Genomic DNA, 16,374 nt, shown 5'->3' with positions numbered 1-16,374 from the left:
CTCTGCTTATAGGGGCGATCCACCCCTCCGCTGTTTGTAAGGGCCCGCAGCGCATGTATACGTCAAGTTACAGTGACCCGCAGGCTGGCTGTACTTTTCTTACTAGGTGTTGCAGGCTTGTGCTATACTACACTAACTGCTTCCATGGAAAACCACATTACAGTACATCAACATGGAAATCGCGCCACACTTGCACTCTCCCAGAATATCCAGGGCAGCTCCTAGTCTCCATGACGAGCAGCTGAAATCACCTCACAAATCTACTCAGCTCTGCCCATTCGGCTAATAGGCTTCCCCATAGCTATGCATTATATGCCGACAATTCTAGATAACATTGCTCGTGAGCCGTGACTACTACATGTCTCTTCCACACGTCACATGTTGTCAAGGAGCGCTAAACTACACTTCCCAGAATGCACCGCTCCGGCAAGTACTTCCTGGTCAGACATGTCTACCTGGTGTATCAAAAAATACTGAAGAGAGACAGAAGAACCTCAGCCGCTGCCGCAGTAAGGTGAGCCCGAGAAAGTAGTGCCGCGGAGGTGCATGTTACTACGGGAACTGCGGCCGCTGAGGGACTACAAGTCCTAGCACTGGTCAGCCTGCCTTTGTAGTAGTCAGTGTAAAAACAGTGATTATGTAGGAGGCCATAGATACGTGATGCAAAACAAACCGCAACCTTTCAATACACGTGTGGCTGTAGAGGCTATGAAAATATGGAACTGTCTTAGGCACTGGCTTCATGGGTGGTCCCTAGGAAAAATTGAAAGTAGAGTCCAAAGTCTGTAATGTTGGACCATGCCTATAGTGTTCAGAAGGCGGTGTGCACAGTGCCGCTCTCTGGTGGTCAGCGCTTCATTAGGGTATTGAAAGATGAGGCAATCAAGCCCCTCTGTGCAGAACTAACCTTACCAAATAATGCTGCCACCCCATGTCCACATATTCCCACCACATAGTAACTGAGCACTAGCGTACGGTTAGATATTCCCACCACACCGCGGCCGTATCGGGAGATGTAGGCACTCCACAGCTTGTCAAGCACGCTGTGAGTGAGTACAGTACTTAGTCTTCTGCAAACCGCCATGGAGTTCTCGTGGGGTGCTTTCACATTGCGTTCAGTGGCCCCTTCAGGGCTTACGTCCAGACCCCCTCAGAGAACGGGATTCGGGCGTATGCATCGTCGAGGCCATAGACTAATGTTGCTGAGGGAGTAAACGTGCGCTCTGTCGTGAATCGGTTCCGGGAGTGTACACCTACCGGAGGTGGACACTCGCACGTAGTAGACTTCTCTTCAGATGTCTTACGGCTCTTTCACACATCCGTGTCTCCATTACGTGTCGTGACCGGTTTCACACTGACATTGAAAACTATGTTGCTGTGCACATGTCACTGTGTTTCCACGGACCTTGTGTCCATGTTTACCAGCAGCACACGCCTCAAAACGTCCCGCACACTGTGACACGTCCAGATGCCTGAGAAGCAGCGCTACAGTAAGAGTTCTTTCCCGCCACCAGGTGTTGAACACGGCTCTTATCATTCTCCCCTGCTCATGCTGATCTCCAGCAGAGCACGGGAAAATGATGAGTTGCATTCAGGCGAGACCAGTGATAGCAGTCGGTGGCTGATGGGACTATTACTCCCATCAGCCTACATCTGCTGCTGCTAATAACAGTGACAGCAGGAGCGGCTGATGGGAGTATTTATCAGCCGCCGCCTGCGCTATAAATAAATGAAAAACCCGGCTTGGTTTTCCTCTATTTTCTATAACCAGCCAGGCAAAACTCACAGCTGGGGACCGCAACCCTCAGCTGTCAGCTTCAGCAAGGTTGGTTATCAAGAATAGAGGGGTCCCCACAGTGTTTTTTTTTAGTTATTGAAATAATTTAAAAGAAAACTGCGTGGGGTCCCCCCCCCATTTTTGACAACCAGCCTTGCTAAAGCTGATAGGTGGGGGATGGTATTCTCAGGCTGGTAAGGGGCCAGTGATATAGCCCCCCAGCTTAAAAATAGCAGCCCCCAGCTGCACAGAAAAGGCACATTTATTAGATGCATCAATTCTGGCACTTTGACCGGCTCTTCCCACTTGCTCTGTAGCGGTGGAAAGTGGGGTTCATATTTGTGGGGTTGATGTCACCTTTTTATTGTCAGGTGACATCAAGCCCATTTCAGTAATGGAGAGGTGTCTATAAGACACCTATCCATTACTAATCCTATACCTATATGGTCAATAAAAACACAACCAGAATAAAGTCTTTTACGTGAAATAAAACAAAACAGTTTTCCATTTTAATTTAAAAATATCAAACACCGTTATACTTACCGAACACCTAATTCCACTGAATCCCTCGTCTCCTGTAATTAAAACAAAAAAAGCAATATCCCTGATCTAATCCATGTCTGGGGTATATATAGTTTTCAACCTGGATGGTGTTGGTGAATGAGCTGCTGCAAGCACAGCATCAGTGACTAGCGATGACGTCATCGTGGCTCCTGCCAGTCAGTGAGGCAGCATTCTCAGCAGGTCTGAACTGCGGTGACCTCAGCACCGTGGGAAAAAGTCAGTCATGAAGTCACCGCAGATCACAATGAGAAATTTTCACCTGACAATACAAACGTGATATCAACCCTATAAATATGAACCCCACTTGCCACCGCTACAGGGCAAGTTGGAAGAGCCAGGCAAAGCACCAGAATTGGCGCATCTAAGGCTAGTTTCACACTTGCGTTCTTTGGAGCTGCGGAGGGAAGCGTACGTCCTCCGTGAAGCTCCGCCCAAAGCCAAAACTCCTCCGTGAAGCTCCTCCTCCATCGGCATGCAGCAGCCTGCGTACCCTATCATTAGCATTGGGTATGCAGGTCGTGCGCAGGTATGCTTTTGCCACCGCATGCGTCGTTTTGACGGTGCGGCGAACGCACCAAAATGCAACACGTGTTTGGCGCAGGTCACCGCACCATCAAATGTTCAATGGCAGTACCACCGCTTTGATGTGGGCTCCGGCGGTGAGCCCGCATCAAAACCGGGACTTGGCAGTTGTTTTCAACAGCTGACATGTGCCTGCAATAGGCGCGGGTGGAATCGCGATCCACCCGCACCTATTAACTAACCTATCAAACGCTGACAGCGGCATTTAACACGCGCTTCCGGCCATCGGGCTGGAAATACGCGCACTGCTGACCCCCGTCACGTGATTGGGGGGTCATCAGTTCGTCGGCATAACGACCAGTGGTCTCCTTGAAACCTCTATGGTTGTTGATGCCAGATTGCTATGAGTGCCACCCTGTGGTCGGCGCTCATAGCAATGCAGTAATTCTGCTACATAGAGCCGATCTGAGCATTGTCTCTATGTAGCATAGCCGATCAAGTTGTGGCAGCTTCTAGCCTCCCATGGAGACTATTGAAGCATGCCAAAAGTTGAAGAAAAACAGTTTTAAAAATATAAAGAAAAAATAAAAGTTTAAATCACCCCCTTTCACCCCATTCAAAATAAAACAATTGAAAAAAAAAAAAAAATCAAACCTACACATATCTGGTATTGCCAAATTCAGAATCACCCGATCTATCAATAAAAAATGGATTAACCTGATCGCTAAACAGCATAGCGATAAAAAAAAATCAAAGCACCAGAATTACGTTATTTTGGTCGCCGCGACATTGCATTAAAATGCAATAACGGGCGATCAAAAGAACGTATTTTTGCACAAACGTGGTGTCATTAAAAACGTCAGCTCGGCGCGCAAGAAATAAGCCCTTAACCAACCCGAGATCACGAAAAATGGAGACGCTACGGGTCACAGAAAATTGCTCAATTTTTAATTTTTTGGTTTTTAGGTAAAGTTTGGAATTTTTTGTCACCACTTAGATAAAAGAGAACCTAGACATGTTTGGTGTCTATGAACTCGTAATTACCTGGAGAATGATATTGGCAGGTCAGTTGTAGCATTTAGTGAACCTAACTAAAAAAAAAGCCAAGCAAAAACATTTCATGCTAAAACCAATGATGTCGTCCAAAAGTACAACTCATCCCGCAAAAAATAAGCCCACACATGGCCATATTGACGGAAAAGTAAAAAAGTTATGGCTCTGGAAAGAAGGGGAGCAAAAAACAAAAGCGCAAAACTGGAAAAAGCTCTGGTCATGAAGGGGTTAAAAGGTCCGGCTCTTGCTTTGCACAAGTGTAGTGAAATAGAAATACAAAGAATGTGGATTTTTGCTTATTTCCTCCCGTTGCTGATGTACAACTATAGTAAGGTATAGAAAGGTGTTGTCGAGTTATGGTAATCTGTAGTTACATGTGATTTATATTTTGTGGATTACACAATGAGTTAATGCAGTCATCATTACGTTACAGGATCAATATCCCAGCTGTTCCTCTATCCTTTATTGGTTGGACACCCCACCACAAAGCTGGATAGCCCTACAGAGGAGACATGCAATATGGATACCTCGGAGCCTGTGGAAGATGGCGAAAGAACGCTGGAACAGAGGCCTCATACACGTTCCAACCCGGAGGGTGCTGAAGACAGGGGAGTGCCGCCACAGCCTATAGTGGGCAGCCGAAGTGAAGGAGAGGGTGAAGCAGCACAGGCAGAGGAGCCTTCCCAACCAATCACTGCTCCCCCCAGTTGTGTGTTTCCGTCCCCTGTGGAATTCCAAGTTAAAACACCAAGGGTAAATTGCCCAGAAAAAGTGGTGCGTATTATATAAAGAAAAAAAAGAAAAGGTCCTATATTTATTAGGATGTGAAATTCCAGTGGAGCATATTAGAAAACAATAAAGACAAGAATAGATTGTTGTGAGGCTCTTTTGCATTGTTTTAATGAGAATCTGTCAACAGGTTTCTTCACTGTAATCAGACAGCAGCATGATCAGAGAACCTGATCTCTAGGGATGTCACTGTGATATGTATTCTTGTTTCATTAAAACTGTTTTATCAGCAGTAGATTATTACTAGAGGACTGTTTGTGTCATGCCATGTAGTCCCACCACTGACTGTCAGCTTTTGACCAATGCACATTATACATATATAGCATTCAGAGAATTGTGTGACCTTCAGCAGAGAAAACCATGATTTTATCAAAACTGCACCAAGAGGACAAGTAAGTGTTGGAATCAGTGTCTGCTCTCAGATTACATAGCAAAAGAAGTTACTGATCATGTACATATGGGGGTTGTATTTTCTACTCTATAGGTTGCCAATATGTCCTCCTCAACTGCTGCAGACTATTTTGTAAAAATAAAGGGGGAACATGTGTGTTGCTTTCATGGGGCTTCCCTTACTCTTCTCAAGAAATGTTATTGGCAGTTGTGTTGTGCATTGTACAGTTTGGTAAGACCAGGGAGCTTCATGTCTATTATCAGCAGGGTTCATGTGTTCAGGGAAATGTGGATTGGGCAGTGTGGAGGAGAATTTGCTGATATGCTTCACTTTCTCACTTTGTCCATTTCAGGATGATATGTCACCCTACAGGAAACTATCACTATTTTTATCTCCTTCAGATAATTTGCCTGGATTTGTCAGAAGAAATGTCCTCTCAGAAACTAGAATCGTTCAATGGGTAGGTATTCTGTGGAAAAGCCCACACCATATACTGTACATGTGGTCTCAGAATGTTGGAATTTCTTATTGTTTTCTTTTTCTTTGTTTGTGCTTTTGTGTTTCTGTTTATTAAAGACTTTTAAATTTCTAGTAGCTGTAAATAAAATCCTACTATATTTCTGTTTCCTAGGTCCAAAACCAATGCCCTAAATTCGTCACAGAAAATGATAGAAATGTTTGTACGCACCAAGCACAAGATTGACAAGAGACATGAGTTTGCACTTGTGGTTGCAAATAATGAAGCTATGTGGGTAAGTCAGAGCAACGAAGACTAAGGGTTTGATTCATTATCACTGCCGTTAAGACTAGTGTACATAATGATGGAATTCCAGAAGTAAGATGCTCCTAATTCACTAAAAGGCCATGTAGTGGACTAGACACATCACTGATGTGCGCCTCACTAGGAATGCAACTCCACTTCAGGACTGGAGTAACATTTCTGGTGTAAGTTACACTACAACTTTTGATGAATTTAATGGGTGGGCTTTGCAAGGCCCGTAGCTCTCACCTTTTTGGCTGCGTTAGCCAAAACTGGGGTGTGAAAACTCCAAAATTCTCAAATTTGCAACATTTTTTTATACCTATTCTGGCAAAAACCTCTTCAGGAATCGGGCAAAAGTTTTATTTTACCCCTTTGCCTCGAAACCTGTTTTCACCTTCCTGACCAGGCCAATTTTTACAATTCTGACCACTGTCACTTTATGAAGTCATAACTCAGGAACGCTTCAACGGATCCCGGTGATTCTTAGATCGTTTTCTTGTGACATATTGGACTTCATACTAGTGGTAAAATTTCTTTGACATGATTTGTAGAAAAACAGAAATTTGGCGAAAATTTTCAAACTTTTTCATTTTTATACCCTTAAATCAGAGTCATATCGCACAAAATGGTTAATAACATTTCCCAATATTGACAACACAGGTTTATCACAAACTTTTATACCAGTGAGCAGTGAAGATAAAATAATTTACATTTTTACCACCAAGATTGTGTATTAGCACCAAGTTTTACATTTCCATACTGGGAAATGGGTAAAAATGGCACCAAAACTGGTCCCACTATTTCTACTGAACGTGTCAATACCCCATATGTGGCTGTGCAGTACTGCTTAGCCATACAGAGAGACTCGGGAGGGATTTGCCTCCTGGAATGCAGATTTCCCTAGAATAGTTTGCAGATTCCATATAAAGAGCCCTAAGTGCTAGAAAAGCAGAATCCCCCCTCAAGTGACCACATTTTGGAAATTATAACCCTTTGGGAATTTATCTACAGATGTAGTGACGATTTTGACTCCATGGGTGTTTTCCAGAAACAAGCAGCAGTGGATGTTGTTGAGAGAAAATTGCAAACTACCGTTGTAGTGACCAGTACATTATGCCCAGCCTATGCTTCTGGAGACACGCACCTGTAAGTTAGGCGGGCTCTCATCGCTACAGAAATGTCAAACATGTGGGCGCTAAATGTGATTTAGGAACACTGGGGCTCAGAAGGCGGGGAGAGGCATTTGGATTTGAGAGAGGATGATTTGCTGAATTTCTTTTGGGGGAGCAAGGAGCCATTTCGCTTTTCCAGAGTTTTTGTGCTACCAGTAACGTGGAAGCCCCTGTATTTCCGTTAACAGATGACACACTTGAGTGGGGACGTTTTTGTGGATTGAATTAAAGCTTTTATTGGGAACATTTTACATAACATTTATGATCACATTTATACGGTGCTCTACGCTGACCACTTACTTTGGGGTTTCCATCTAAATCTCTGAGTGACGTGTTTTAGATGAAACCCCCTATGGATCCATTCACTATAATGAGGCAGCAGATTTACTCTGGACTCTGTCTGGCCTCTCTTCAGTGCTTTTCTTCTTTTCAGAAGTGCACAAAACTGGCTGACGGCACTTCTATTGCAATCCTAAAAAGATGGACACCGCCGGATCACAGGTCCTATGGTGTTCACAGTACCTCTATCTGTCTCATTATAGGAGGGAATTTTCCACCAGGGGTTCCATCTGAATCACGTATTTCAGATTTACACGGAAACCCTGGTGTAAGCGCTCAGCGCTGAGCTCAGGATAAATGTGCGCCAAGCCTTACTGCGATCTTTGGGAGGCAGAATGAAATTTTTTTTTTATTTTTCTGCTGATGGAGCTGTATGACGGCTTGTTTTTTGGGGGACAAGATGATGTTTTCATGAAAAATAGATATTGGCGTGCACTCTGAGTGTCCCTAAAGATGGTGTCAATTGAGGGGATTGGTGAGATCATATAGAATAAAATGTCAATTGCACACTCATTTTGAATGCAAACAAGATTTCCTTTATTAAAGTTCAAAACATGAGCAACCTTTGAATGTCAATGCGTTTCAGCCAGATAGGCCTTTTTCAAGACAGTTGCACTCGGTAGGTTTTCTCTTCTAGACAGGCATTTCTCTTCCCTAGAGGTGCGATATGTTAAGTCTGGAAGGTATTGTTCAAGAGATATCCTAGAGTAGGTTGATGAATGTGGAAAGCCTGTATTTCACATGTCCCGGACCGGGTAGTTGCTTTAAAGACATTGGAGCAGCGACTGACAGGCAGGGAAGGATGTATCTCAGGTCCTGTTCTCTGCAGGCACTGCAAAGTCACCTTCCCTGAAGGTCCCTGCGGCCATCTCGCGGCCGATTGTCTCCATGTAAACCATCAGGACAACGCAATTGCAGGGGGCTCCCTGCTCGATTCTCCTCTGTCACTACTGCTAGCACCGATCATGGGCGTTGCTGCAGGGTGTCAGCTTTCACACAGCTGACACCCACACCCGGTTGCCGAGGCGCTCAGCGTGAGGCCGCTATGTCACTGTCACTACTGCTAGCACCGATCATGGGTGTTGCTGCAGGGTGTCAGCTCTCACACAGCTGACACCCGCACCCGGTTGCAGAGGAGCTCAACGTGAGGTCGCATGAGCTGTGCGCCGTACCTGTACTGCTGTTTGCGGGAACGCAGCTCTCGCAGAGCAGTACATATACGGCGCATGTCGTGAAGGGATTAATAGGTAAAATAAAAGTAATGGTCCAAAGCTTTGATTATGCTCTTGGTCAGGTCATACTGTTACAAAAACAAATGACGTGGAATTATGGAAATTCAAGGATGGATGGATAGACATGTTAATGGTATGCAAATTGAGGAAAAAATGGAAACAAAAATCTAATAGCATATAAGCACCAAATGCAGAGAAGCACACACACTACACGCCTTGACTGCAATCATTTAGATTATTAATGGTTGTCTGAAGATTTTTCTACCATGCTAAATGTTCTTGCTACTCAGATCCTCAAGATGCGCTGCTTTCAGCTCCCTTGGCAATTGCCAGCCAATGTCCTAGATGTGCTCGATGAGGTGCAAACCTGGAGGCACTGCAGGCCCTGGAAAAAGGTTTAGGCCACTCAAGCTGCTCACAGTAGTACAAGCGACATGAGGCCTGGTGAAATCGTGTTGAAAAATAGCTCCTGGGTCAGTTTGAAGAAATGGTCATACTACTTGTTACCTGATTAATGTAACCCCTAGCTGTTAGTGTAACTGAAATGAAGACTAGTAGGGTCCAGGGTACATTATTCAACTCCATGCCGTAATCCTGGGACTAAGAACGTTTGAGGTTTCCTTATAAACAGGGCTGCGGAGTCGTGGAGTCGGAGTCGGTGCTCATTTTGGTGGAGTTGGAGTCGGTAGGACCGACTCCGACTCCTAAAATATGTAATAAATTGGGTACAGTAGTTCAATGTAGAATGTGCTGAATATTTTTTCATAGGAATTTGGGAAAATTATGAAATGTCCTATAAATGACTGTTCTATTCTTGATCTAAGGCTACACTCACACACAGCGTTTTTCCTGCGTTTTTTGAGTATATGTTTTTCAATTGCAAAAGCAGATCAGCTTTTTAAAAAAACTGCATCACCTGAAAGGTTTTTACGCTCATAGATAATGTTTTCAATAGCAAAAGCAGATTAGAAATCTGCTCTGTCTATCCATATATCCATATCTGTCTATCCATATCATATCTGTACCAAAAAGAATGAAAGCCGGGTAGCACACAGACTAACACTCCTTTTATTTAGAACCAGTCAGGTACACCTCATAGCTGCCCAAAAGGACGCCCAGGACAGGCATTGCTCGTCTTCAGTAACACATCAACATCAATTGATAGTTGGGATAAATAGACTGCATTCACCACCACATCTTCTTAAGGTGCAGGCTTTATTTTCAAGTGTAGGGGTGTGCAGTATGAGGTTCTGCAGCAGCTGAGGTCTGCAGTATGAAATTCTGCAGAACAGTATGAGGTTCTGCCCCCCCCCCCCCCCAGGTTTGATCCTGGCTATGCCCATAGTGTGAATGTAGCCTGAGATTCTAGGCTTTATCTTAGCCGAGATAAGTCATAGTGTATGTGTGTGTGTGTGTATATGTATGTATATATATATGTATATGTATGTATATATATATATATATATATATATATGTATATATATATATATATATATATAGCGTTTTCTTTATTTTCATGACTATGAAAATTGTAGATTCACTCTGAAGGCATCAAAACTATGAATGTGGAATTATATAATTAACAAAAAAGTGTGAAACAACTGAAAATACTGTATGTCTTATATTCTAGGTTCTTCAAAGTAGCCACCTTTTGCTTTGATTTCTGCTTTGCACACTCTTGGCATTCTCTTGATGAGCTTCAAGAGGTAGTCACCGGAAATGGTTTTCACTTCACAGGTATGCCCTGTCAGGTTTAAAAAGTGGGATTTCTTGCCTTATAAATGAGGTTGGGACCATCAGTTGTGTTGTGCAGAAGTCTGGTGGATACACAGCTGATAGTCCTACTGAATAGACTGTTAACTGCTTTTTTCTTGCCATAATACAAATTCTAAGTAAAGAAAAACGAGTGGCCATCATTACTTTAAAGAAATGAAGGTCAGTCAGTCCGAAAAATTGGGAAAACTTTGAAAGTGTCCCCAAGTGCAGTGGCAAAAAACATCAAGCGCTACAAAGAAACTGGCTCACATGAGGACCAGCCCAGGAAAGGAAGACCAAGAGTCACCTCTGCTGTGGAGGATAAGTTCATCCGAGTCACCAGCCTCAGAAATCGCAGGTTAACAGCAGCTCAGATTAGAGACCAGGTCAATGCTACACAGAGTTCTAGCAGCAGACACATCTCTACAACATACTGAACCAGCATGGCTACCACAGCATCTTGCAGCGGCATGCTATTCCATCTGGTTTGTGTTTAGTTGGATCATCATTTATTTTTCAACAGGACAATGACCTCAAACACACCTCCAGGCTGTGTAAGGGTCCAAGAAGGGAGAGTGATGGGGTGCTACGCCAGATGACCTGGCCTCCACAGACACCAGACCTGAACCCAATCGAGATGGTTTGGGGTGAGCTGGACCGCAGAGTGAAGGCAAAAGGGCCAACAAGTGCTAAGCATCTCTGGGAACTCCTTCAAGACTGTTGGAAGACCATTTCCAGTGACTACCTCTGGAAGCTCATCAAGAGAATGCCAAGAGTGTGCAAAGCAGTAATTAAAGCAAAAGGTGGCTACTTTGAAGAACCTAGAATATAAGACATATTTTTTGTTAATTATATAATTCCACATGTGTTAATTCATTGTTTTGATGCCTTCAGAGTGAATTTACAATTTTCATAGTCATGAAAATAAAGAAATCTCTTTGAATGAGAAGGTGTGTCCAAACTTTGGTCTGTACCATATGTATGTAATCGGTATTATATATTTACAATTTATTACAGTTTTTTTGTGTTCTAAAGTTGTATTCCAATAAATAGATATTATGTTCTATCTAAATATCTTGATTATTGGATCATAGAAATGATTAAATGTCTGATGTTCGCATTGTACTACAATAAATTTTTCACTTAAATATAAGCAATATATGTGGGAGTCGGAGTCGTGGAGTTGGAGTCGGTGTAAGGGAAATTGAGGAGTCGGAGTCGCAGGTTTGGCTTACCGACTCCACAGCCCTGCTTATAAAGACCAATTCATTGCATTACCCATGTGATCTCCAGCTTTCAAGACAAAAGCGGGACTCTTCGCAAAAGAATAGACGTCCATTCCAGCCTTCATTGCTGTTTTTAATTGCACCATGATAGTCTTGAGGTCAATGGACCAATTGTAGCTGGACATCTGGTTTGCAGCCCAATGGCAAACAAATGCCTTCTGAATATTTGACGCCTTAGGCTTGCTACGTGATGTCCAACGTCACTTGCAGTACTGCCATTTCTCCAATGTTTCCTAGGAGTCATTTTTGATCATGAGAATGCCAGGCTTCTTGTTGAGCGGCCTGTGTGCCATTTCTATGACCGTAAATATCGTAATGGCATCTGTTAAAAAGGACATGGCGTGAAAAGCTTTTGAAAGCTCCAGCGCTTGTGATCTGACGTTACGTCGTAAGCGCTATTTGGAAATGCTTTTGTACAACAAAAAATAACTAGAGTTACTTTACCTTGTGCCAAAAATAATTTTTTGTGAAATGTAAGTATATAATTTTTCATTGGATCCTCCTTTCTTCTTTTGTTAACTATTCACTATTGTCAAGAGATTTAAAAAAGTCATTTTTCAGTTGTCATAGTGATCTATTACTCATCCCCCAATTTATTTTTTTTTACTTTAAAATAAATCTTGTACTCGTAGTTGTATTTTTAACATCTATGTAAGCCTGAAATAAATTAACAAAAAAATACATTTTGTTTCACTGACCCTCATGGTTGGTAAAATATGTCTGTGTTCTCAGATTTAGCATTCGGTTTTATTATATTCTACTACTAAACAGTTTCTAAACTTTAATATCTTTAAGCTGTCAGGATTTACATCAGATCCCCGGGAAGTCTGTAGCTGCCTTTATGATCTGGAGACCAACATCTGTGAATCATTCAGTATCCTTTCCATTTTCGTGAATGACTTGGTGGTTAATGCAGATGCTCTAAAAAAAAACACCTTAAAGGGAAGTGATCATCAGAAAATATTGCATTTTCCTGCCGTTACAGTGCTACTTTGCAGTTATAGTCTCTCTACAACCGCTTGCTTCCAGCCAACTGGGCGGTGGTGGGACTTTGAACAGTCAGCGCTCTGCACTCAGGGCCAGCAATGCATCTACACCCACTGATCATTGACTGACACCCTGCTATGCACACATGCTTCAAAGCAGGATGTTAATTAAGGATTAAGGCCCCGTCACACACAGCGAGATCGCTAGCGAAATGGCTGATTTTGTGACGCATCAGCGATCTTGCTAGCGATCTTGCTGTGTGTGGCACACATCAGCGACTGGCCCCCCCCGCCGGGTATCACTGATCGTGCAGGAACGTCCTGGGCCATATTTTGATTGCTGGTCTCCCGCTGGCCAGCACGCATTGCGTGTGGCAGCGGGAGACCAACGATCAGCCAGCTCCCAGCGCTGTAAGCAGACCCTGGGAGCTGGTATCCAAGGTAAATATCGGGTAACTAAGTGCACGCGGCGCTTAGTTACCCGCTGTGTACCTTGGATACCAGCTTGCTCGCGCTGGGAGCTGGTATCCAAGGTAAACAGCGGGTAACTAAGTGCTGTGCACGCTTAGTTACTCGATATTTACCTTGGATACCAGCTCCCAGCGCAAGCACGCTGGTATCCAAGGTACACAGCGGGTAACTAAGCGATGCGCGCACGCTTAGTTACCCGATATTTACCTTGGATACCGGCGTCCTCGCTGGTCCTGATCGCTGGTGAGAGCTGCCTGTTTGACAGCTCACCAGCGATCATGTAGCGATGCACCAGCAATCCTGACCAGGTCGTATCGTTGTCGGGATCGCTGGTGCATCGTTTGGTGTGAGGGGACCCTTAGTTGGCATGTTTACAGCCATGTGTAAAGAGCAATAATTGCTCATTGTTACTGGCTCAACCCAGATGATACCAGCCGAGCTGCTAAGGGAAGGATATAGCATAATTTTCCCAGGACGTCCCTCCTGACAGCACCATGGAGGTCATTCTTCTTATTTTACAGGGACAGGAAACACACGGATGGGTTAAAAGGCTCCTCCCACCCACCTCCCCTCAACATTTTTTCCTGTCCCTGCATAGAGGGAAGCAGAAGAGAGAGCAGAGCTTACCGGATCAGGTCTCAGGGAAATCGTGCGGCTCTGCTTCTCCTTCCCCTGTCAAGAAGCTGTTATGAATGAGTCACCGGAGGAGGAAAAAACAAAAACACAAGCTAAGTCCAGAAAACCGGAGAGGTTGGTAGCTAGCGGATTGCAGACCCCTGATCCTATTCACCACAACTAACAGTAGCCGTGGGGGGTTCCTACGGTGCCCAAGACCCCTTGTCACAGCCGGAGAGCTAAATAAGCCTAAAGAAAGAAAGGGGAAATCTAAACTGCCCCAGAGCAGACCCCAAAGCAATAGACAGCCCCCAACATGTATTGTCGGTGAAAAACAGATGAAAACACAAACACAGACAGGCTGAGCAAGCGATGGGGCCCAACTAGCTAGATAGGAAAGGACAGAAAAGATGCTGGCTGCAATCCGCAAAAAACCCTGCCAAAAATAATGTCCAACACGTCTGATAGAAAAGGCCCTGAAGTCACTAGACTTCAAAATCACTATATCAGCACTCAGGTATATTCTGAAGACAGAGCAAAGAGATCAACTGATCAGAGACAAAAATGGAATTCAGCCCGTCCCAACCAGGGCAGGCTGAACACAAACACTAAGTAAACAGACAAAATCTCATGGAAAAATAGCTGAGCAAAAACTTAGCTTTTAGTAGACAGGAACTAAACTGGATGCCAGAGCTCAGAGCAGAAAGGATCACCAGCAACCCTGCAGGGCGTCGGCTGCCTTATATCCACTCAGAAATTCCGGATGTCCAATCACACTCCACCTGTTCAGATGACAGGTTCTTCCCATCCAGATCAATTTCACTACCTCCTTTCACCAGCAGAGGGAGTTCATCAGACATCAGAGGTGAAGGAGAAAATGAACTCATAACAAGAAGCCCACGGTCGACACTCCCCGAAGGGAGGTCCCTCTGCCACAGAGACCAGTCGAACGGACAAGCTCCTGGGTAGAGCCGCTTCACTCTGATGGGGGGCTCTCGACTCAGACGCCAGCCGGCAATGTACAGCTTCTTCCAGGCAGACGCGAGGAATGAGGGACAAGCACACATCCGATGACACCAGCATCTGACTTCCAGATTCAGTGTGTGTTCCACGGTGGAATGCGGAAGATTGAACACAAGCTAATATAAGGATTACCTTTGTCTATGGGACTCGCACTCTATACGGCTAAATAGCGATTGACGAAGATGGCGGAGAGCAGGACTGCAATGTGAGTGTTGTCTGCACAGTCTCACTGTCAATGCAGGATCCTGATTATGCTTCCCCTTCTATACTGAATCAGGATAAGGGAACCCCCTTCAACGGCACTCCCTACCCCTAATATGTCGGGCAAGGCCACTATGAAATCCAAGAGGTGCCTTGTCTGTAATATGAAATTACCGGAGGCTTATGGAAACTGCTTTGTGAAAGCTGCACCACGAAGATTTAGAGACGAACAGCTGTCCTTTCTTTCAGAAATATGGTCCATGATACAAGAAGAGGACCAGGCCTCCATCTCTAACCTCACTCCACTCCAGACTACCAACCCAGGCCCTCGAGCTAAGAGACCACGTTGGGGAATGGAGCCGAGCTCGGAGGAAGATCTCTAGTTCTTGGGATCGTATCAGGATGAGGAAGGAGAGGTTGTTGCAGACAGTCCGGATGGGGGCAAGAGATATTTTTTTTACCTCGGAGGATACTGACTAGCTTATCCAGGCAGTAAGAAGTACAATGCAAGTAGAAAAAATCCAGGACGAGATGTTTGGGGGGTCTCAGATCCCAAAAACAAGTGTTTTCAGTGAACAGTCCAGGCTATGATCCTCGAGGACTGGGATGACGCAGAGAAACTTGTGGTAATACCCTGGGACTTCAGCATGTGGCTGCCCTTTGAACCTGAGGATGACAAGCTGTGGGAAGAAGTCCCCAAGATTGAAGTTCCTGTGGCTAAGTAGGCTAAAGAGACTTCCGTACCCTTTTGAGGACTAACAGCTTGAGAGAGCCAATGTAAAGGAAGGTGGAAAAGCTTCTTAAGAGCGCCTGGGAAGTGTTGCAGCAATAATGAAGGCCAATATAGCTCCCACCTCTTTTGCTAGATCCATGTGTTTGTTGATTAAGCAACTACAGGAACATCTAAATACCAAAATGCCTAGGGAAGACGTTTTAGCATCCCTTCTCAATGAAGTCCGCCACGGGGTTTATGGCAAATGCCTCCACCAAGTTGGTCAGGTTCGCAACCAGGAACAGCTGCTCACACAACGCGGCCCGCAGGGCCATTTAGATGAAGACTTGGTCAGGGGATAACTCCCCTAAAAATATGCTTTATTCCCTTCTCCGAGCTGAGAGTATTCGGGCCAGCCCTAGGTGAAATTCTGGAGAAAGCGTCGGATAAATAGATGGGGTTCCCTGAGGACAGAACTAGAAAGTTTGAGTCCATTCAGAGACATAGGCCATCCGAGATGCAGGACTATAGAACCAAAGGGAAGTTGAGTAAGTGGAGTTACCCCAAAGGGGGAGGGGTCGAGGCTTCCTTTTAGGATCAGGACCAAGACTCAAGCAGTTCGCGGAGAATTGGCGACACATTACCCAGGACCAATGGACACTGAGAACTACTGCAGAAGGATGCATAATATAATGGGGTTTTCGAGGGCCCCTCCTGAAAACG

The 16,374-nt window shown here is 44.6% G+C and overlaps 1 protein-coding gene across 1 annotated transcript in view; it reads left to right on the top strand.

Annotated features, from left to right (window-relative positions):
- The first annotated feature begins 358 nt into the window (after positions 1–358).
- Positions 359–16,374, top strand: part of BABAM1 (BRISC and BRCA1 A complex member 1) — a 29,601-nt gene continuing 13,585 nt past the window's right edge. The window contains exons 1-5 of the mRNA XM_073547880.1: positions 359–514; positions 4,350–4,690; positions 5,498–5,556; positions 5,728–5,848; positions 12,439–12,517. Coding sequence (XP_073403981.1) covers positions 4,436–4,690; positions 5,498–5,556; positions 5,728–5,848; positions 12,439–12,517 — 514 coding nt within the window. The 5' untranslated portion in view covers positions 359–514; positions 4,350–4,435. The remainder of the gene's footprint in view (positions 515–4,349; positions 4,691–5,497; positions 5,557–5,727; positions 5,849–12,438; positions 12,518–16,374) is intronic.

Source organism: Dendrobates tinctorius, unplaced genomic scaffold (assembly GCF_039654945.1).
Source record: "Dendrobates tinctorius isolate UK_male_01 unplaced genomic scaffold, ASM3965494v1 ptg000011l, whole genome shotgun sequence".
Classification (NCBI taxonomy): domain Eukaryota; kingdom Metazoa; phylum Chordata; class Amphibia; order Anura; family Dendrobatidae; genus Dendrobates; species Dendrobates tinctorius.
This window is presented reverse-complemented; position numbering and strand designations above follow the sequence as displayed.